This window comes from Macaca nemestrina, chromosome 12 (genome assembly GCF_043159975.1).
Source record: "Macaca nemestrina isolate mMacNem1 chromosome 12, mMacNem.hap1, whole genome shotgun sequence".
NCBI classification, from domain to species: domain Eukaryota; kingdom Metazoa; phylum Chordata; class Mammalia; order Primates; family Cercopithecidae; genus Macaca; species Macaca nemestrina.
In genome coordinates, this window is record NC_092136.1 from 1,473,837 (window position 1) to 1,494,843 (window position 21,007).

Here is a 21,007-nt window from a genome sequence, read left to right on the forward strand (position 1 = left end):
GGGAGGGAAGCCTCTAGCTGTTCACGCTGGGACTGTGGGAGTGAGGGGAGTTGTGGGTAACACTGAGATTTTATATCGTTTCAAGTTATTTAAGCTTTTACTAGCATGTAACCACCAAAAAAGTGTGTTTTACACCCTAAGGGTGCAGCTGAGGACCTGTGCCCATGCCTGGCCCTCAGGGACTATTCTGAGCCCACCCACGGTGTGAACCTGGGGCAAGTTTCCAGGCCCAACACACGGGCTCCTGGCCTCAGGCCTGCCTCCCAGCAGCCTCTGCCCCCACCCTGCCCACCGCCAGTCTGAAGAAAGAGGCAGGGAGTCGTGGGGAAAACATCCACTTTAAGCTTTATTACAACACATTGTCTCCAAATACAAAGGGAGGGGCCCGGAGCGGAAGGTGCAGCCGCGGCGGGAGGGGCTCTAAGGGGGTGCGGAAGGGCCGGCAGCCCAGTCCACAGAGACTGGAGGCTCGGCGGGGGACCTGCACCCTCTCCTCCGCTGGACTTCCCAGCAAATAACAGGAGGGGCCGGGTCCATTGTGGGGCGATCCCAATGCCAGGCAGTGGCCGGGTGAGAGGGGTGGGAGAGAGGCTTGGAGAGGACTCAGGGCCCAGTGGGGAGAAAGCCATCAGGTGGGGCCCCAGCCCGCCTCCCGCAGCACTGGAGGAGGCAGTGGCCAACACAGGACCTTCTTCCCCACCCTGGCAGCTCACTTTGGGGTGACCAGTGCCTCAAGAGTGGGAGCAGAGACAGACTGAGACAGACAGGACCACCCCCCCCACACAGCCTGGAGAAGGGACAAGGGGAGGGGGGGAGGGGAGGAGGGGGGCCCAACCAGTGGCCCCAGACCACTGCCTCCTGGACAGCACAGGGGTGGGGGGCGAGAAGCGGGGAGCCAGTGCATCCTCCTCACCCAGGGCCTCCTCAGAAACCCAATGCAACAGACAGACGGGAGGCAAATTTACATAATTAATAATAATTAACCAATAATAATAAATACTTAAACCTCTAATCCATAGATTGCAAATACAACAATGATAGCTTATTTTCTTGGGGAACAGGAGTGGGTGGGGACAGAGGGACGGGGAACAGGAGTGGGTGGGGACAGAGGGACGGGGAACAGGAGTGGGTGGGGACAGAGGGACGGGGAACAGGACTTTTGCTGAAAGGAGGGATGACAGGAACACAGGGCGGTGGGTGAAAAGAAGAACAAATAGAAGAAACAAGAGAGAGGGCGGCTGGCCGGGGCGGGGTGGGCACCTCCCTGGCCCCGCTCTGGACTCAGGACTGGGTCCTACCTGGGCCGCCTCTCCTGCCAAGCCCTTGGCCTCTTCTCATGGTGACTGGCCCCACTCCTAGACCCTTGGACATCTGAAGGGCAGGGGTCCCAACGGCCTGAGAGGGTATAGGGCAGGGGCAGCAGGCTGACCCACCTGGGCCCAAAAGCCACCTGTGTTTGGGGGCTGGCATGCCACCTAGAGAGCGAGTGCCCTGGGAAAGGGGTGAACGGGAGTTTCTCTCTTGAGAGGCCCCCATGGGTGTCGGGGCAAACAAGGGAGCTTTATCTGCCTTGAGGCAGCGCTCCCTAAGTGAAGCAGGCCTACCACAGAAGCACAGGGGCTTGGCTGGCGCCTGAACTCCCTGTGCGAGCAGCACCTGCTTGTGGAACCCCTCGGCCTGCAGGCCGAATTCCAAGATCCGCCTGGGGCCTTGCTAGGTGGGGGACGGACCTGGAACAGGACTCTAAGCCCACCCCCTCCTCATACCTGGGGGTCCAGGGCTCCCTGCCCAGTGGAGCCAGCACTGGCTAGCCAGGCCCCTCCTGCCTGACTCCCAGAGGCCAAGCTCCTCTCCTGCAGTGGTGCCGCCCTGCCCGAGAGGCAGCTCTAGGGGCATGGGCAAGGGAGAAGGGAGCCCTCTTAATGGCCTTGCTGAGCCACTCTGTGGCTGGACTGGGGCTCTGGCAGGAGTTGGGGGCACTAACACCCCTGTCCTCCCCTGGCCTCCACCTCATCTGACACTCCAGAACCCGCTGCCCCAAGCCCCTACACACTGTTCTATTCCTCAGCCTCTCTGAACACCCCGGCACCATGGGGCCTAATGCCTGTCCTCCCCTGCCAGGGAACAGCTCTGGGGCAACAGGCAGCGGGGTGCCCTCCCTGCCACCAAGATTTGGCGCCTGGAGCTGGTGGAGGGTTGGCCGCACCGCTCCGGGGCACACCAGCTCCTGCTCCCCCAACCTATGGCGTTGGTGCAGAGCCCTAGGCTGGCGCAGAGAAGGGAGAGAGCAGGAGAGGTGGGTGGGGGAAGAAGGGAGGTTCTGCGGCTCAGTTTGTGGCAAAGAAGTTTTTTTTTTTTTTTTTTTCTCCTTTTTTTCACCTTTTTCTTATGTAAAAAGTGCACGAGAGCTCGGCAGCCTTTGCAAAGGTCAGCAGGGTTTCCCAGGGCGGGGGAACTGGGAGGGGCCCCAGGCCTGGCACCCAGCTTGCGACTGAAGGTGGCCTCGTATTGCTTAGAAACGTGTGTTTCAGTTTAAATACCAGACAGTAAAAATAGAGCTCGAGGACCACCCGCACTGTTGCCAAATCATTGCCAGAATGAACAGCTTAAATAAATAAAAAATCGAAATATTTACTTCTCGATAAAAATCCCAGTAAAACCATTTACCTTTCTTTGCATTATATATAATATATATTTATAACGGGCCCGGCTGCGGGCGGCGGAGCCGAGGGCAGCGGAGGGGTCAGGACACCTCGATGACCTCCACGCTGCCCGAGAAGCTCGCCTGCTTGCCCAGGGCGGCCAGCTCCTCGCCGCGCGCACGCCCCTCCACCATGCCCTCCTCGAACTCCATCTGGCAGCTGCGGCGCTTGAACTGCGTCTCCGGGGCCGGCTCGTCCGGCCAGCCCGTCCGCGCGTCCCGGGGCTCAGCCCTCGCTGCCTCCCGCCGCCGCAGGTCGCTGCTGCCGCCGCCCGGTCCCGGGGCGCCCACCCGGCCGAAGGGCGCAAACAGCACCCCGCCCGCCCCCTGCGCGCCCTCGGGGCTGAAGCACCAGGGCCCGTCGGGCGACGGCGTGCCCGGGGAGTCGAGCGGTGGTGCCCAGGCGCCGGGGCCGGCTGGCTGGCCAGGACCGGGCAGCCCGGGCGCCGACAGGGCCGAGAGGCCGTGCCGCGGAGTCTGCCGGGCCGCGTCGCCAAAGTTCAGGCCGAGGCTGTGCGCGGGGGAGCGTGCGGGGGAGCCGGCGGGGGGCCGGGGTCGCCGGCGGGGCCGTGGGCGCGCCTCGGGTGCGGCGTCGGGGCTGTCCGGGCTGGGCGAGGGCAGGCCCAGCGCGGTCCCCGATGGGCTGTCCAGCTTGCAGAGTTTCGGGGCCTCGCCGGGGTCGGGGGGCCCGGGGCCGTCGGGCCGCCTGCTGGGGGCGTAGGCCGACTTGATGTCCAGCGAGAAGGAGCGCTTGAGGCGGTTGGTGTCCTGCAGGCGGTCCGAGGAGAGGTGCAGGCCCCGCAGGCCCTGCTGCAGTGCGCTGGTGGCCGGGGGCGTGGGGGGCGTGGGGGGCGCGGGGGGCTCCCCGCCCGTGCTCAGGCCGCCCTCCCTGGCAGCCGCATTCCCGGTGGCAGCGCTCTCTGAGGTAGGTGGTGGCAGCCGTGGCAGCGGGGCCCCGGCGGCAGGGCTGGGCGGGGACTCCGGCGTCCCTGAGGGGGTGCCCGCGTCGCTCTGCAGGGCGGCCAGCAGCTTCAGGCTGCGCTCGTACTCCAGCAGCTGGCCCAGGAAGTTGAAGTTGGGCGAGATGGATGGGCGCCTGTCCTTCACGAACCTGCGTGGGGTGGGGGGGGAGAGGCCTAGTCCCAGGCGCCCGCCAGGGCCGGGCTGCCCACCTGACGTCACCCGCTGGGCACCCATGAGCTCATGTGCACCAGGCTGGTCTCAGGCCCTCCTCCCTTGCCAGGGGTCCTGGACGGTGGGGCCATTCTGGTGCAACTGGGCAGCCGAGGGAAGGCAGGTGACGCCGTGAGTCACAAGCGCGTGACTGGGGAAGGCGGTACCTGTAGGCGTCGTCGGAGGACATGCCCATGGTCTTCATGATGTAGGCGATGGCGATGGTGGCAGAACGGGAGATGCCGGCCAGACAGTGGACGATGACTTGGCAGCTGGAGAGCTTGGCTTTATCTGGGCAGGTGGGCCATGGGGGCCAGGTGAGGGCTAAGCCTGCACAGCTTCTCCCTGGCCCAGGGAGGGGACCCCACCTGCCCGACTGCCAACAGTTCGGGCTACTTCCCCGGGACCCCTCCTGTGCCTGTGGCCACGCCCAGCTCTAGCCTTCCTCTAGCCAGGCCCCCGCCCTCCGCCTGCCACAGGCTCACCGATGAACTCGATGGACTTGTCCAGCCAGGGCAGCAGTTTTTCACAGTAGTTGTCATTGATGGGGACCCTCATGAAGCGGCTCTCGCAGATGAAGTCAGGCTTGGGGCAGGAGTTGCTGGCGTTGAGGACGTAGCTTATTCCATTCTGCGTCATCAGATCCTGGAGGGGCGGGAGGACGGGTTGGAAAGGGGTGGGAGAAGCTGGGGGCGGGAGTGAAGGCGGAGGCTTTTCCTGCCCTGCCGTCAGGAGGGCCTTCAGAATCCTGGGGTGGTCCTGGGAGCCTTGGAACCTGTCCCGGATCCCTGTGTATCCAGGGGTGGGCCCAGGAGGCCTCTCTGGTCCACCCTGGCACCCTGGGCCTGTGCGGGGGGTGGGGGCATGGCTGGCCTCCATCTGCAGGCCCCACCCATGGCCGGTGGTGGGCTCCTAGGAATTTTATGGTTGCCTGGGTGGTGGCTTTTACCCTTTTCCCTCGTCACCATGTTTAAAACACGGGATTCTTTCAGAGTTGGACAGGGGCCCGGTGACATCCGAAGCTTGGCATGCCAGCTTCCCGCTCCTCCCCCAAGCCCTGCTGGGCCCTCCCCCAAGCCCTGCTGTGGTCCTGCCGGGGGCAGGGGTGGGGAACCTGGGGTCCTCCTGGGCCCCCACCCATGCTTCTCCCACACCCAGCTCATCCACTGCCTTCAGCTCCTTTCCTCCCTCATCCCCCACGCTGCTGCCAAGCTGCCTCTGGAGCTCCTGCCCCTTTCCCATTGACCGCCCCCCAAGTCCACTGCACACACACCTTGTTCAGGACGTCTTTCTGCGAGCCCAGGTAGAGGTGAGGCAGGATGCGGGTCAGGCCCACGCTGGGCACAGGCAGGCAGGGCTGGGAGAGGCTCATGGGTAGCAGGGAAGCAGGCTTGCCCTCACAGAGGCCGGGGAAGCAGGAGGAGAAGGTGGCGAAGCCCCCTGTAGGAGGAGGCCCGTCAGGTGGGTTGAGAGAACACCTAGGCCTCCCCGTCCGCCTAGGGTGCCCTGTCCACCTAGGGCACCCCATCTACTGCTGAGGATCAGTCACACCCAGGTCAGACCCGAGCCTCAGCCCAGCCAGCAAGCCTCTGGCAGCGCACCTGCTCTGGCCGCGGTGGGGGAGGGGGTGCTGCCACACATTTACAGCCCACACCTACGCCCACATTCCTCCTCACGCTAATTAGGGCCTGACCCAGCCGAGGACGCTGCTATGATGCCGGTAAAGGTGGGGTTGAGGTGGCTGGCCGGTGCGGCAGGCGCTGGACCCAGGCAGGGGCAGGCTCAGAGGTCACAGGAGTCTCCTGCTGAGGGTGTGGGTCACACAGCCCAGAGGAGAGGCCCTCATGAGCACCCCCGTCTCCCATACCCACGGCCGGGAGCCAGGCTGGGCCTTCCTCCTCCCCTGCGCTGATGCAATGCCTCCCTGCCTCCAGCTGGCTGGGAGCCCCAGGCCTGGGCTTAGGTGCCAGGACCAGGAGGCCAGGGCTTCTGAGAGGCCCTCCCCCTCCCCAGGCATGACATCACCCTGGCACAGCCCTGGGGGCATTTGCCATCTGGTTATGGCTCTACTCCACCCAGCAGGGGAGGACAGAGAGTGGAGGAGCCCTGGGCACTGGGGGCACGTGGGGCAGGCAGTGGGCACCCACTGCACATGTGACCGGCGTGTGCTGCTGCCTTCCACACACGTCCAAGTCCGAGGCCATAGGCTGGTGGGAGGAAATCCTCTGCCCCGAACCAGCTGGAAAGACTGAAGTGTGAATCCCTGGATGTCTGACTCAGTGACCATGGGCAGTGCACACCTTGGCTCTGGTCTCTGCTTCCTCCTCCTGCCTGCTGCACGGCATCGTGCGGCTCCAAGAAGATAATGAGCACGAAGACACATGGTGAGAATGGACCTGGCTGCCCCTGACCTGGTTGGGGTGACCACCGAGGTGGACCAGAAACTGGGCAGCACCCACCTGGTGGCTGCCAGCTCTTGGGAGGGTGGGGCCAGCATGGCCCAGCGCCACCCCAGTGACACTTCCCAGGATACAAGCCCCATGGCAAGCCAGCTCCTGCTTGTGCAGAGCCTGAGGCAGCTGGGCTGAGGCCTGCCCTATCCCACCGTACGAGGCAGGGGAGTGACTGCGGGGGCTCAGGGCCTGGGAACCCCAGGGCTCTTTTTTGTCCTGGTTTGCAGAAGAGGCTGGTGCCACATGTGCAGTGGGTGCCCGCTGCCTGCCCCGCGTGCCCCCAGGGCTCCTCCACTCTCCGTCCTCCCCTGCTGGGTGGAGTACAGCCACCCTGGATAACTCCTGAGGATAGGGGAGTGTGTGCAAACCCCTAACCAGAACGCCTGCTGTGCCAGCTCCCCGTGTCCCTAAAAAGGGCGTGACGCTGGGGGCCTGTGGAGATGGGAGAAGCTCCAGGCTGGGTGGGTTGAGGCAGCAGCCTTGGAGGAACAGTCCCTTCTGTGGGAATCTGCTGGCTGGACAGGGGGAAGCAGGTGGGTGACTTGTCACCAACGACACCCCAGCTTGCAGGTTCCCCTGAGCAGAGGCCGGGCTGGGCACTGTAGCTTCCGCTCACTGTTCTGAGCTGGGGGAGCCCTGGATGTTCCTGCTGCAGGACAGCCCCAGGGAGGGGTAGGGGCTGCACCACTTCCCTGCAGACTCCTCTGGCACCTGCTGCCTCTCCTCGTCCCCGTGCCTCTCCCAGGGATTTTGTGCCTTACTCTCTGCTTTCTCCAGGGCCTGGCCAGAGGAGGTGGTGGTGGTGGTGGTGGTGGGGATTCCATCAGAACCCTCCCACCTCTCCCAAAGGAGGTAAAGGCAGGGAAGTCTCTGGACAGGTGCAGAGACCTGACAGCTGTGGCAGCAATTCCCCAGGAAGCTTCCCAGGACCTCCCCAGGTGGAGCAGGTAGTGTGGATGTCCCTACAGACCCCACTGTGGACGCCAGGCCTAGCAGGGACCGAGGCTTCAGGGATGTCAGAACCACCCAGGCTCTGGGGGGTGAGTAATAAGCGAGGGGTGTTGGGGTTCAGTGGACCCTTTGTAGGTCCCAGCACTCTTTGGGCCCTGGGGAGGCAGCCCTACCCCCAGGCATCTCCAGAGGCACCTTCCCAGTATCCCTGCTCCCTGACTCGGGGGTTGCTGGGGTGGTGCCTGCAGTTCACCTGCTATTCACAATGAAATCCCAGACTTGAAAAAAGGCATGTGTACCAGGATGTGTGCCCGCCCCATGCCACCTGGGAGATCCTGCAAGCGCCTATGGCCACAGTTACAGACACGGTTCTGCCCGCCACCTCCGTGACCCCCGGACTCCCTGCCAGGGCGGGGGCCGCCACCCCACCCACTTGCAGTGCAGTTGCCCGGCTGAGGGTCCAAGGCCGACTGCGGGCTGCTGCTTAAAGGGCCAGGACCCTCTCCCATCCCGTGCCGCTTGTCCCCCAGCATCGTGAGCAGCACAGCTGGAGTGGGGGAAGAGGAGTGGCAGGGGGAGGTGGGGTTCACAGCAGTCCTGGGACCCCAGCACGGCCCGTCCCACCACTCTCTCCCGCTTCCCGCAAACCTGCCCTGTTGTGGGGAGGACAGAGGCTTGTTCCTCACGTTCCGGCCTCTGCTGTCCCCGCAAATGGGCCACGGAACTGTGTCACCTGTGCTGCGGGATCCCGGAATGTCCTTTCTCCTGGGTGAGGGGCAGCACCCCTGCCCCACCCAATATATTCTTTCCCACTCTCCCTGGTTCTTCGAAGAGCCAGCCAGAGCAGGGGCTGTGCCCACCACAGGGAGGGAGGGAGTCTGAGGGCACAGCCCGTGGGCGGCTTGGGTGCTGCCGTGAGCCCACGCGACACCGTGGGGCCTGGGGCTCCTTGGCAGCCGCACTTCTGGAGAAAAGGGGACACGGCCTCAACCTTGCAGGGCAGATGTCAGCACAGAAACGCAGCTCAGAGGGTCCCGAGAGTCGGTGGGCATGACCAGGCCCCGGGAGTGCCCTCCTGGCAAATCCCAGCCCAGGCCCGGCCCCTCCCATGCCCACACCCACACCCACATCCACCTGCACACCCATGCTGTCCCACCCACCAGTGCTGGGTGAGGGCCCCACCCCGCAAACCATCCCACTCTGGCCTTGGGGGAGACAGGCCCTTCCAGGCTCGGGACTTTCCTGGGATTCGCCTGGGGGTAGGGAGGTGCCACTCTGGGACCCTTCTCAACCTCCGAGAAGGGCCTCCTGGCTCCCATTCCTGGCTAGGGCAGCAAACTGGCCCTTGGGAGGGGTCCTGTTACACCTGGTGAGCTGTAAAAAGCCCCAAACTATTCTCTCTCCCCTCCCCTACCCACTAGTTCCGCCCTCAAACTTAACCTAGGGGATGAAGGTTGGATCAGAGTGCGTCATTCTATGGCTTCTGGTTCTGAGAGTTCACACGTATGTACACAAAAACCAAATCTCACCAGAGAGGCACAGGCGAGTACATACACAAATATACCTGCATGTACATACATGCATATACACATGCGCGCGCACACACACACATGCTCACATACACACACGCAGAGGCAGATGCTGGTCACCAGACGCCCAGAGTCATGCACAGATGCACAGACACCCCCTGACCATGACCAGGACCACACAACAATGCAGGGTGCTGGACTTACACACAGACAGGTGGGGAGGGAGCCTGGCCTCAATGCTCTTGCCCAGGACACCGGACCACCCTCGAGCCTCCGGGTGCCCTTCAGGTCCCAGGACATGGCATCTCGGGAGGTCGGCCTGGTCAAAGTGGCTGTTACCCCCTCATCCGCCTACAGCCGCCCTCAGGCTGGGTTGAAGGCACCTGCTTCCATTGGACACAGGGCCAACGGCCTGGCTTGGCTGCCCACTCCCCACCCCACCACGCCTGCACCCCACAGTCCCCCATGCCCTCTGCTTGCCTGGCACAGCCCCTGGTAACCCAGGCCAGGTGGCAGGAGCCTAGACAAAGACCCCAGACCTGGGTGGGGGAGGGTGCACGTCCCTGGGACAGGCCAGCTCCACCGGGCTCTGGGACCTGGGCCGACCCCAGGAAGTGGATTCTACAGACACACCCTCGGTCACGGCCCAAGGGAAGAAAGAACCCTCTGGGACCACGAGTGTGTGTGTGTGAGAATGTGAGTGTATATGAGTGTGCGTGTGTATGTGGTGTGTGAGTGTATGTGAGTGTATGTGTGTGTGTGAGTGTATGAGTGTGTGTATGAGTGTTAGAGTGTGAGTGTATGTGTGTGTGTGAGTGTATGTGTGTGAGTGTATATGAGTGCATGTGTGTGTGTGTGTATGAGTGTGCATGTGTATGTGAGTGTTAGAGTGTGAGTGTGTGAGTGTATGTATGTGTGAGTGTATGAGTGTGCGTGTGTGTATATGTATGAGTGTATGTGAGTGTATGTATGAATGTGTGTGTGTGTGCACGTGTTATAAGTGTGAGTGTATGTGTGTGTGCATGTGTGTTATGTGAGAGTATGTGTGTGTGTGTGAGTGTGTGTGTGAGTATGTGTGAGTGTGAGTGTATGTGAGAGTGTGTGAGTGTGAGTGTGTGTGAGAGTGTGAGTGTGTGTATCAGTATGTGTAGGGAGGTGGCTTCCCTGCCTCCAGGGCTTAGGGCCCGTTGCCCAGGCTGCTTTTGGGCCACAGGGATCCCTGGAGGCTGTCTGCTGGGACCCAGTGAGCAGCCTTGATGCCAGGCTGTTGCCAGGCAACCTGCACTTAGCTGGGCTTTTGGGGGCAGGGGGACTTCCTCGGGACCCCACGGCTCCAACTGAGTTTCCAGAGGACGGGGCCTCTGCCTCCCGCTTCTGACAGGAGCCCCGGGAGGGAGAGGGGCTCCCAGCCTGCATGCCTCGCCCTACACCTCCAGAGCCCAGCTGTACTGTGAGGTTTCCTTCTGTGTTGAGGATAGACTCATTGGTGGGTCCTGAAGTGTGGGGGTCCTGGGGAGAGGATGCTGGGGCCTCAAGAACCACAGATGTGACCAGGCACGGTGGCTCACGCCTATAATCCCAGCACTTTGGGAGGCCGAGGCGGGCGGATCACGAGGTCAGGAGATCGAGACCATCCTGGCTAATACGGTGAAACCCCGTCTCTACTAAAAATACAAAAAATTAGCCGGGCGAGGTGGTGGGCGCCTGTAGTCCCAGTTACTCGGGAGGCTGAGGCAGGAGAATGGCATGAACCCGGGAGGCAGAGCTTGCAGTGAGCCGAGATCACGCCACTGCACTCCAGCCTGGGCGACAGAGTGAGACTCCGTCTCAAAAAAAAAAAAAAAAAAAAAAAGAACTACCAATGTATGGAGATGCCCCTGTGCCCAGGAGACGCTTCCCTGGCGCCCCAGCCCCAGCCCCACTGCTGGCGGAGCGAGTACCTCAGGGAGGCATGGGTCCCAGACTCACCCGTGAGGATGGCCACGCTGTCGAAGCAGCCGTCCAGCTTGCTCAGCAGGATGGAGAGGAAGCTGTCTGCGGCCAGCACGCTGGCGTCCCGCGTGCTCTGGTCATAGACCACCACGTCCTGTGGCTCTGTGGCCTCCACCTGGGGGCCATGGGGCAGAGGTCAGCATGCTGCCTCCACCTCTCAATGCCCTGGCCCTGTCCCAGCCGCACTGGCCCAAGGGAATAGTAAGGGCATCAGATGATGGGAGGCAGGCAGCTGTCACCTTGCTGCCTGGAGGGGAGGGCAGGTGCGGTCACGCACCTCACACACTCTCCATCTGCCAAAGGCCCAGGTGCACACACCCACACCACACAGCAGGCCATGGGGGCCCGGAGGGATGGGCTCCTGCCCTGCGCAGCTGTGCCCCCATGCCATGCACATGGGTGAAGGGCACGGGTACTCTGGGCCAGGCCCGTGTGGAGGAGACACAGGTGACTGCAATGGGAGCCCAGCATAGGACCTGGCTGGGTTCCTGGGGTGGTGGAGGGACAGGGAAGCTCAGCCCATTTCAGGAATTCCAGAGGCAGATGCCTTTGGGTGTGGGCTCTCAGTGGGGCTAACTCTGCAGCCAGCAATTCTGCTCCCCACCCTATCCCCTCCCCAACCCCCAGCGGAGAAACAGAGGGCTGAAGCAGGACCCCAGGCCCCTGTACCAATTCTGGAGGCAGTAGCTGGAAGCTGGGTTCCTCCTGCCCTCCTCCCCCACCCCAAGGGCCGGCCCAGATGTTGAGCGGCTTTTGCTCAGACAGCACCGGTGCCCCCGCCCTGAAAGCACACTCAGCCCTTAAGCCAGCTGAGCCGCCAACCCCAGGCTGGGGTGACGTCATCGGCAGCCAATGGGATCGCACTCTGCCGGGAGTCCTCGCTGGGGGTCATTAATCACCGGATTCCCCTTGTTGGAAGCCAAAGGGAGCCGCTCCTGGCCTTGGGGCGGGCGGACTCCTGGCCAGTGGCCATCCCACTTGAGTTCTCCCATTTCCCAGTTTTGAACAGGGCATATCAGTGACCCAGACCCCTCTCAAAGCCTCCGGTGCCAAGAGCTTGTCTCCCTTGTCCCCCTGTGAGGCAGTGGAAAGAGGAGGTGCCGCCACCTTCACAGGTCAACAGCCCCGCTGGCCCCTCCCCAGCTGCACCTGATGGTCCTGGGCGGAATGAGCTGTCCTTCCCCAGAAGGATATTTCTGGGGGGCCACAGAGAGAATTCTGGGTCCCCGAATACTCTGCGGGCTGGGGGGAGCTGTGGGACAGGGACACCGACTGCTCACGTGTGCCTTTTGACCACCCCTCCTGTCCTCACAGCAGGGGGAGTGGACCACACAGCTGTCCCTGTCCCGTGCAGGCCAGCTGGGCCGCTCCCACTGCCATGTGGTCACACCTTGCTCTTCTGTTCACGGCTCCCCTCTGTGAACCTGGGCCAGCCCCGGCCACACAGTCCTATCTGCGTGGGGAGGGCCCGGCACCTCCGTGCAAGAGCTGAGCGAGGAGGCCCTGGAGGGAGGGTAGGGAGGGGTGCTGCGGGAGTATGTGGGGGGGTGCCCTGAGCAGGGGCAACAGGCAGTGGTGAGAGGCAAGTGCCGGGGGGCTGCTCCACACGTCCCCGGCTGTGACCCCAAGGAGCCGAATTTGGACCGGAGGGCAGAGGAGGAGGTGCTGCCCGAGCTGAGGACCCTGGAGGTGGTGCACGCCTGGCGGGCAGTGGGCTGGGTACCTGGCTGCGTGCAGCCGGCTGGATGAGTTCCGCAATGGTCACCTTGCCCTGCTGCAGCCGCCGCTTCACCAGCTTGGAGCAGCAGATGTTGACGGAGCTGAGCACATGCCAGCTGTTGTACTCCACGAAGGAGCGGCTGTCGATGACCAGCGGCCCCCCAGGCCCGCCCCGCAGCAGGCTGGCCAGCTTCTTGGCGTCCATAACCTTCCTCGGGAGCCGGTCCCCGGCCATGGTGGGGCAATGGGTGCTGGGGAGGGTGACCCCTGAAGTGAGTGGGGGCTGCTCCGACGGCCCAGGTGTGGCCTTGCGCTGGGAGTGACCTAGCACATGGTGCCGGACCTGCAGGGACAGGGGGATGGTCAGCAGTGCTGCAGGTCCCTGGGTGGCACCCAGAGGCTCCCCAGGACAGATCGGAGCTGGGACCTGCGCCCACCAGGACATCTGAGCCCAACGTGTGCCCGTGGGGACCCTTCTCCCTCTGGTGAGACTCCGTCGAGGTCACAAGGCCAGCAGCAGGATGCAACAAGGCAGAGGGGGGCAAACGGGCCCCACAGGGAAGGGTCTGAGGGCTGGAGGAGGCCAGGGGTTCTTCCTGCGGGCCCTGGGGTTCACCCACCCTTAGGCATTCCAGAACATTCCATCTCATCCCTGGGACACAGCCATCTCCTGCTGTGACCTCTCCATCTTTTCCACCACAGGACCCCCAGCAAGTCAGGGGTCTGGACGGCGCCTCACCCTCCCTCACGGTCCAGCTCTCTGCCCTCCTCCAGGCTTGCTGTCTTCACACCTGCCCCTCCCTCCCTGGACTCCCCAGGGAGTCCAATCCCTGCAGACTTGACTCCAGCGCAGCTCCATAAGCCGATAATCCAGCCCCTGGTGGATGGTGGCCTTGGGGCTGCCTCCACTGGAGAGTGGGCTCCCGGGGGCAGCTGGATGGCAGGCGGGTGCGGGAGGGGCTTGGGCACGGGGGCACGACTCCTTTGCCACTGCTGCCCTCCTGGCCTGCAGGCTGAGGTTTAGTGCACGCCGCGTGCCTGCTGGGGGTGAGTGCCCAGCTCCTGCAGGGGTGCGTCGCACCCACAGAGTGCCCCTCCCCCAGCGGAGCCTGGGGTCTAGGGAGCCCCTTCAGGGGCTGATGGGGCCCAGGATGGGAGGGGTGGGGCAGTCCTAGGAGGAAGGTCAGTGTCGGGTACCCTGCAGGGACCAGGCCCTTGGCATGGTCTGCAAAGGCAGACTGCCAGGTAGGCAGGGGGAGTAGGGATGTTTGAGGATGGAGCCTCTGGAAGCCCCTCCTGCAGGCTTGGTGACAAGCCTCTGTCACTGCCCCACTGCCGGGCCCCATCTCCCTGTCACCTGTCAAGACTGGCCTTCCTCTGGGTCCACTTTAGACTCACAGCCCTTAGGAGGCACACAGTGTAAGGATGATGAGTTTGCTTCAACTATGGGGAAACTGAGGCTTGGGGCAAGGGTGGGACCTGGGCCACACCTGGGTCACACACAGATGGGCACTGGGTGTTCCTGCAAGGTCATCTCCCTTGTGCCCCCACGACTGCCAGCCAGTCAGGAAGTTTACTCCACCCAGCTCAGGAGTGAGGGAAGGCTGGCAGATAGGTGCACCCTGGGCCCTGTGCAGAGCGGGCTACGGTGGGCAGTGGACCCTCAGCAATTCAGACCCCCAACCCACAGCCACAGGGGGAACTGGGGGCAGCCATCCTGAGGACACCCGTGCACTGCCAACAGCAGGCTGGGGACAGAGGCCACCACCATTTCTGGACTCTCCAGGTCAGCTACCAGGCCGGCGGGGGCCAATGGGAGAGTTCACAGAGCAGCAGGTGCAAGGCTGGTGTGGACCTCGTCCCTGGCCCAGCCCCGACTCCACACTGAGGGGCAGGTCCCAGCTCCTACCTGCCCAGGAGCCCCAGCCTCCCACTCACTCTCCTTCTCTAGACACTTCAAGCTTGGCCCCTGCCTGGCCCTTCCCGCCTCGACTAGGCCCAGGCCTCTGTGCATTCCCACCACCCATCCTGCTGCCAGAGGCCAGGGAAACACCTGGCTGTGGACGGGCAGCCTCAGCTGACCCCACAGCTGACACCAGGGACTGCGGTGGCACCTGGTCAGCGGGGCCTCAGGATCCCACTCAGACACCGTTCCTGGGCTGGTGCTCCAGCCTCCACCACAGGGTGGGGAACGAGGCCTGGGAGCCCTCCCCAGGGCCAGACCCAGCAAGTTCAACAGCAAAAGAGCCTGCGGCCTGCCTGCTGTGGAGGGTCTCTGCCTGCCAAGGGGGTCCCTGACTGCCTGCAGAAGAGCCTCAATGAGCTGTTTGTCCTTCCTGAGTTCTACCTGAGACTTGCACAGGTGGTGAGAGGCGAGGGCCCAGATGTGTGGTCCTGGGGAGACAGCAGCTCCAGGTGCCCCATATGACACCCAAGGCCCAGCTCAGAGGCCCAGAACCCCGAGAAGGCCGCAGTAGTAGGACACTTGGGCTGGGGGTCCTTCGAGGAGCCGCCCCTGGCCTCAATGTCCTCATCTGTTAAGTGGGGGTGGATTCTCTGTCACTGAAAACAACAGAAGCAAACACGGCCCAGTGCAGGGAGGAGGGCAGGTGTGAGAAGAGGCCCTCGCCCTCCCTGCAGCCAGGGCCTAGGCGTCATACAGCCTTGAGTCCTGATACTCAGTGAGAGACTCGGTGCAGCCAGCCAGGCCTGAGACCCAGAGGGAGGGGAGGGAGGAGGGCAAGTCCAGCTGCAGGGCAGTGGGCAGGGGCTGGAGGGGCGGGAGGATGGGTCCCGGCCTTTACCTGTCCCTGCTCTGCCTCCCAAGCAACCCTGAGCTGGAGCTGGGCCTATCACCCACAACAGTATTGTTATTTGCAGCCGAAGGGGACTCATTAGCAAGTTAGCACCTCCACTGTCGTCATGGCAACGGCAGAGGTGCCAGGCAACCGCTGCTCCTGCGGCAGCCACCACCACGGAGCAGGCTCCTCTGCAGAGTGGGCAAGCGCCCCTCCCTGCTCTCTTCCACCCACCCTGGCAGGTGCCCGGCAGTGCAGAGCCCAGTCCTCAGCCCCTCCGCTCCTCTGCCCTACCTGGTCCTAACCTTCCTTCCCACTCCCAGTACCTGCTGTGCCCAGCACGCTCCCTGCAGCTCATTGGCTCCCCACCCCCTCGGAGGCCTTCTCTGTACTGCGAAGGGCTGACCAGGTGCCCCCTCCTGCAGGAAGCCTCCGTGCTGTGCTGGCCTCTGGGAGAGCATCCTCACAGGGTCTCCTTGGACCTACAGCTCCCAGGGGGGCATGTCCCTCACCTCTGGTTCCCCAGATGCTAAGGATCGGGGCCCAGCTATGCCAGGGATGGGGCAGGTTGGGTGGGATGGGGAACGGAGACACTAAGGACAGCCTGGTGCAGATCAGTGGGGCCAGCACTGGCCACGTGGGAACAGAGGTAAGGAAACGTGAATGGTGTTGGTCTCACGCCTCTCCTTTCACGGCCCCACATGCCAAGCCCTCCTGAGTACTTGTGGCCCTGCTCTTCCAGTGCCTAGGGGCTGGGGGGTGACAGGCAGGGCTGGGGACAGGATGCCCCCTGGCACAGCCCCATACACCCTCTTCAAAGGTCTTTGAGCCCAGGAGGAAGCAGTTTCCAAGTCCAAAGTCACAAGAAGGCTCCTCCCAGGCCCACACCTTCCAGGAGGCACCAGGTAGCCACCCTCCCCTGGGACACAGCACGCCTGGCTCCGGTGCTGCATGCACACTGCCCTCTAGGTGTGCCAGAACACACCCCTTTGCACACCCACTCCACACACACTGCTGTCCCTTACCCACAATCCACCTGCCCTGTGTGCAAGTACCCACGCGTGAATGTGTGCACACATGTGGTGCTGGACGTACACTAGAGTACACGCACGTCCTTGCCCTCTGTATGCAGAATCCCCTGAGAACCCCAGGACTCCAGTACCCCGGGGGCCAGCTCCAGACTCCTTACACACACAAACTCCCACACCCAGCGCCTCTACACAGCACATTCCTGTCCCTGAGCACAGATGGGACCAGGGAGTCCCAGGCCACCCCCAACTCTCAACTGACAGCATCCTTGCCACATTACCTTCTGCTCAGCACCTAGAAATGGGGACTCATGACCTTCAGAGATAGCTGCCAGGACTGTCAAGCATGGGGGGATGGGACTGTGTCTCCCCCTTACACCTAGGCAGGCTCTTTGAGCTGTCTGGCTCACTGTCACCCACGGATGCCTCTGGAGGCAGAAATCGTCACAATAAGGAGGCTGGGGAGAGACTGGTGGGTGGCGACTCTGGGAGGCAGCGACCCTGCACTCATGCAGGTCAGCTCTCTTCCCTCACTGGGCTCCCCCAAATGCCCTCATCCCTGCATCCCCTCAGCTCCCTGGGCTAGTGGTGCAGGACCCAAGCTGGCCTACACTCTGTTCCGCTGGCCTGGGGAAGCTGTGGACCTGGGAGAAAGTGGGGTAGGGCTGGGGGCTCCTTCCGATCCCAGAACAGGGTCCGGGTAGGGCAGGGGATGGGAGGGCTTGGCACAGGGGGCCGTGAGGACATATCCAGGTTCCCTCCCTTCCCACCGGGCCTGTGTCCCTCCTCCTGGTCACTGTGCCACACGCTAAACACCAGGACCAGCCTGGGGCTTCCAAGGTTCACTGCCCTGAGCAACTCCAGCAGAGGGAGCCTCAGCCGGTGCAGTTCTCATGTCCAGAACCACCTCTCTCTCGCTGTGGGCCTGCCCCTTTCCTTGCCTTCTGCAAGAAGTGACACCTAGGTCTCACCAGGCCCCAGCCGAAGGCCCTTCGAGACACCTGCCCAGTGGCAGCCTCTAGGCCCTGACTTCAGCCCCAGCCTGAGAAGAGAAGGGTTCTGGAGCAGAGACTGACTCTAAGCTTCTTTCTGCACCTCTGTTCAGGGGACTTTATTCCCAGAAACCTCCCCGAGGACAGAGGGCACCAGGGGAATAGAACCTGCCCAGCCACACTCCTGCAGCCCCAGGCTGGCTGAAGCAGGAGGTATTTCAGGGAGACTTCAGGATGAACTTCCAGCTGGGGTCACATGATCTGCCATGCGCATCCAGTGCTTATTATCAGTGAATGCATGGGACTGTCCTCCTGGTGGAGGGCTGGGGACCTGGGGTGCTACATTCACCCCTGCACCGCCTAGGTGCAACAGTGTCTCTGGGTGGGCTGTGCCAGAAGGGAGGCAAGGGAGAGTGCCCGGGCTTGGACCTCCCCTCGGAACCCCCACAGGGGCACAAAAGGAGCTTCCCTGGCTTGCAGCACCCCACCCCCACCCCAAGCTGCATAGCAAGAGCACTGCGGAGCCACACTACATCCTGCCACCCCCTCCTCCATCCCACAGCGTCCCCGCCCCCCATCACTGCAGCACAGAGCCCCTATTCCCCTCAGCAGAGGCCCGTACACACACCCCGGAGCAGGGAGACGGAGGCAGATTCTCCCAGAAGGGGTGACCCTGTGGGGGCTGGGCCTATTGTTGCCCCCTCCCCTCCAAGCCAGACTGTTAGGTACCCCCACCTGGTCTGCTCCGCAACCCAGGCTGGGCAGCTAGGCCTAGCGAGGTGGCTGCAGCAGCCTGGCTGTGCCAGCCCCTCCCCCAGCGCCGCGGCTGCCTCTGCAGCAGGCGGAAGGGCGCAGGGGCCGGCTGGGCACCCCGGGGTGGGGGTGCGGGGCGGCCTGGACATTTGGGGGGATGGATCTGCAGCCCTCCCCTGCGACAGGGGACGGCCCCTTCTCGGGTGTCCCACGCCACAGGCCGTCGCGTCCCTCCCACGGCCGAGGCTCCACACCTCCCGGACCGGCTCCGGGCCAGGGTCCGCCTGCTCCGGTTCTGGCCCCCGCGGGGGTGCCGTTCGGGACGTTGGGGGGTCGCGCAGATCCGCGCTGGATCTCAGGTGGCCCTGGTGGGTCCCGGATTTTTGTCCCCCCCGTTGCGCACCCAAAGAAGGAGCTGCGTGGAGAAGGACGGCAACGCGGCGGGCGGGCGTGGGCTGGGCCCGGGTCCGCCGGGCGCTGCGGAAGGCGCAGAAGGGGCCTCCCTGTCCCGGGCGTCCTGGCCGGCCCGGGCCGCTCACTCCGGGGCCGCCTCCTCCTCCCGGGCGCCCGCCGGGTGCCGCTGCCCCAGCGCCCCCGACGCTGCGCCCTCCGCCCCCCGGCCCGGGCCGGTGAACCCAGTCCCCGGCGCCTGCCCCCGCCCCCGCCCCGCCCCGCCCCACCGGCGCCTCCGCTCACCTCGCTCGCGCTCGCCTCGGGGGCGCTCCGGGGACCCGCGCCGCGCTCAGGGCGCCCGCTCGGCTGCGCCGTCCATGGGCCCGGCGGGGGCCCGCGCAGCCGGGGCAGGGGCCGGGGGAGCGCGCGGGCCGCGTCGCCGTCGCCGCCGTCGCCGCCGCCAACGCCGCGGGGAGCGCTCGCTCGGGCCGGGGCGCGCGCACTGCGGGCGGGCACGCGCGCTCGCGGCGCGCATCCCAGCCCCGCGGCTCGTCGGGCGCGGCCGGGCGGTTCCGGCGCGGCTCGGGCTCGGGCTCGGGCTCGGGCTCGGGCGTCCGGCGTCCGGCGGGGCGGTGTGGGGGGAGCCGGCTCGGCCGCCGCGCTCGGCCGCGAGTGACAGGCCCGGGGCGGAGGGCGGGGCCGCCGGCGGGGATGAGGTCATGCCGAGCGAAAAAAGCCCCTGACGTCACCTGCAGCCAATCAGCTCGCGCGGCTCGGGGGCAGGTGACGTCAGCGGAGCCCGGGCTCGGGGTGAAGCCGAGGCGGTGGCCGCGGGGGGCGGGGTGCAGGGTGCGGGTGGGTCGCGCTGCCGCCGCCTTCCGTCCTCACCCCGGGACCGGCTCTTAAAGGGACCACGCGGCGTCCGGGCCCCCGCCTCCAGGAAGCCCTCCCGGCCCCGCGCTCCGCGTCACCCGGGCCCCCAGCCGCGTCGCACAGACCCCGGACGGTCCAGCCGAGCGGCCCCGGGCGCGACGTCCTCCCCCGGCCCGGGCAGGCGCCGGCGCCGCTCCCCACTTCGCCCGGCCTTTGTTGGCGCGGGGCCGCCGCGGGGGAGCCCTCCCCAGACCCGGGCGCGGCGTTTTACCTGCAGCGGCTGCGCTCGCCCCGCCGCGACCCCCGCAGGACGGAGCCGGAGCCCCCTGCACCCGGGCGGACCGGGGACCCTCAGAGGCGAGCCGGCTGCCTCGGGTCACACATCCGCGAACTCCGGGGGCGGGATCCCCAGGACGCCGCCGCCCCCCACGACCCCCGCCCTCCCGCTTCCGTGGAAAGCCGCCGCGACCACCCCCGTGCGGGTTGTTGAGGGGCCGTCCTCCGCCGACCGCTGTGGGAACACCTTCGCGCGTGCGGCGGGACGCGGCGAGTCAGGGGCAGGAAGAACGCACGGGTAATTGCACCTTGGGCAGGTGTTGGGCGGGAGCAAGGGGGTCAGACTCGCGCTGCAGGGGGAGGGCGGGGAGGCCTCGCTGTTCCGGAGGAAGGGGACAAAGACCCCTGCCCAGGAGCCGGGGAGTCTTTGAAGGTAATGATTTTTTTTGGTAGGGGTGTCACCAGACACCCCAGACGTTTCTAAAAGGCCTCCTCGCCGCTGCCTGGTGGAGAGGGAGCGTGGGGGGATCCACCTTCTGCCCCCAATCCCCCAACCAGCCTGGACCCCCCAGGGTCACCCTGGGGCTCTGAAGGGGGCTTCGGTCGCTGGTTGAATGAAGGGCCACAGAAAATGAAGCCGGCGCAACGACCGCAGAACCCTCAGTCGGCACCAGGACCCTGGAGCTCAGGGTGCGAAAGGTGATGGCTGGGGGTGGGGAGGACTGTGGGCAACAGGGGGTCCTGAGCGGGGTTCGGGGCTCCCCCTTTCCATACTCAGTCTTCCTGCCAGCCTCAGAACTGAGTACACAGTTGGCGATTAATAAGCGCTTGCAGCTCCCCTCCCTGGCCAGCCTGAGGGGAGCGGCAGTGGCCCGTATGGGATAGGGGTGGCGGTGGAGTGCGTTCCTGGCACAGAGCTGGCACACAGCACAAACGAATCCCTTGGCGAGAGTGGGGCCGTCCCGGAAGGAAGCCCTGGGAGCCTAGGGGTTGTTGGGGTTGGGACTGCGCCCCGAAGCGGGAGGGCCCTGCGAGAAGGGAGGCCCTGGCTGGAGGCGGATCCTGAGGCCGGAGGTGCCAGACCCGGATGCGGGGCCAGGTGAGTAGGGCTGCGGGATGCAGCCTTGCTGGGTTTGAAAAGTGGCGGAGGCTTGGCCCTGGGAGGGGCAGGAGGATTCAGGCTGAGACCCAGAGGGGGCAAAGCAGGTCTTTGAGGAGGCACACAGGCCTGAAAGGGCCTGGGACGCGAAGGCGTGGCAGCTGTTGGCCATTAGATAGAGGGGCTGTCGCCTGGGGAGAAGCCTCACCTGGCTTGTTCCCCTGCCAGGCACAGGTGAGCCGGATGGGAAAAGGACGGGCGTGTCTTCTGCCCAGGT

General features: G+C 64.6%; 2 protein-coding genes across 3 annotated transcripts; both read right to left on the reverse strand.

The window, feature by feature from the left end:
• Positions 1 to 960: 960 nt before the first annotated feature.
• On the reverse strand, positions 961 to 1,896 carry LOC105469834 (uncharacterized). The gene is given in 5 exon segments (XM_071075880.1): positions 961 to 1,277; positions 1,280 to 1,297; positions 1,300 to 1,531; positions 1,533 to 1,759; positions 1,827 to 1,896. Coding segments are annotated over 5 exon segments (816 nt in total). The 3' UTR covers positions 961 to 1,008.
• On the reverse strand, positions 1,115 to 18,934 carry LOC105469803 (dual specificity phosphatase 8). Of its 2 annotated transcripts, none has more exons than XM_071074050.1 (7): positions 18,786 to 18,934; positions 12,565 to 12,861; positions 10,776 to 10,914; positions 5,148 to 5,314; positions 4,360 to 4,519; positions 4,042 to 4,165; positions 1,115 to 3,812 (listed from the first exon to the last, which is right to left on the reverse strand). In XM_071074050.1, the coding sequence occupies exons 2-7, from the start codon at positions 12,751 to 12,753 to the stop codon at positions 2,744 to 2,746; spliced, it is 1,848 nt and encodes a 615-aa protein (XP_070930151.1). In that variant the 5' UTR covers positions 12,754 to 12,861; positions 18,786 to 18,934; the 3' UTR covers positions 1,115 to 2,743. The 2 variants fall into 2 exon arrangements, with proteins under 2 accessions (XP_070930151.1, XP_070930150.1); XM_071074049.1 differs by having other exon boundaries at positions 2,612 to 3,812; positions 12,523 to 12,861; positions 18,786 to 18,933.
• Positions 18,935 to 21,007: the final 2,073 nt, after the last annotated feature.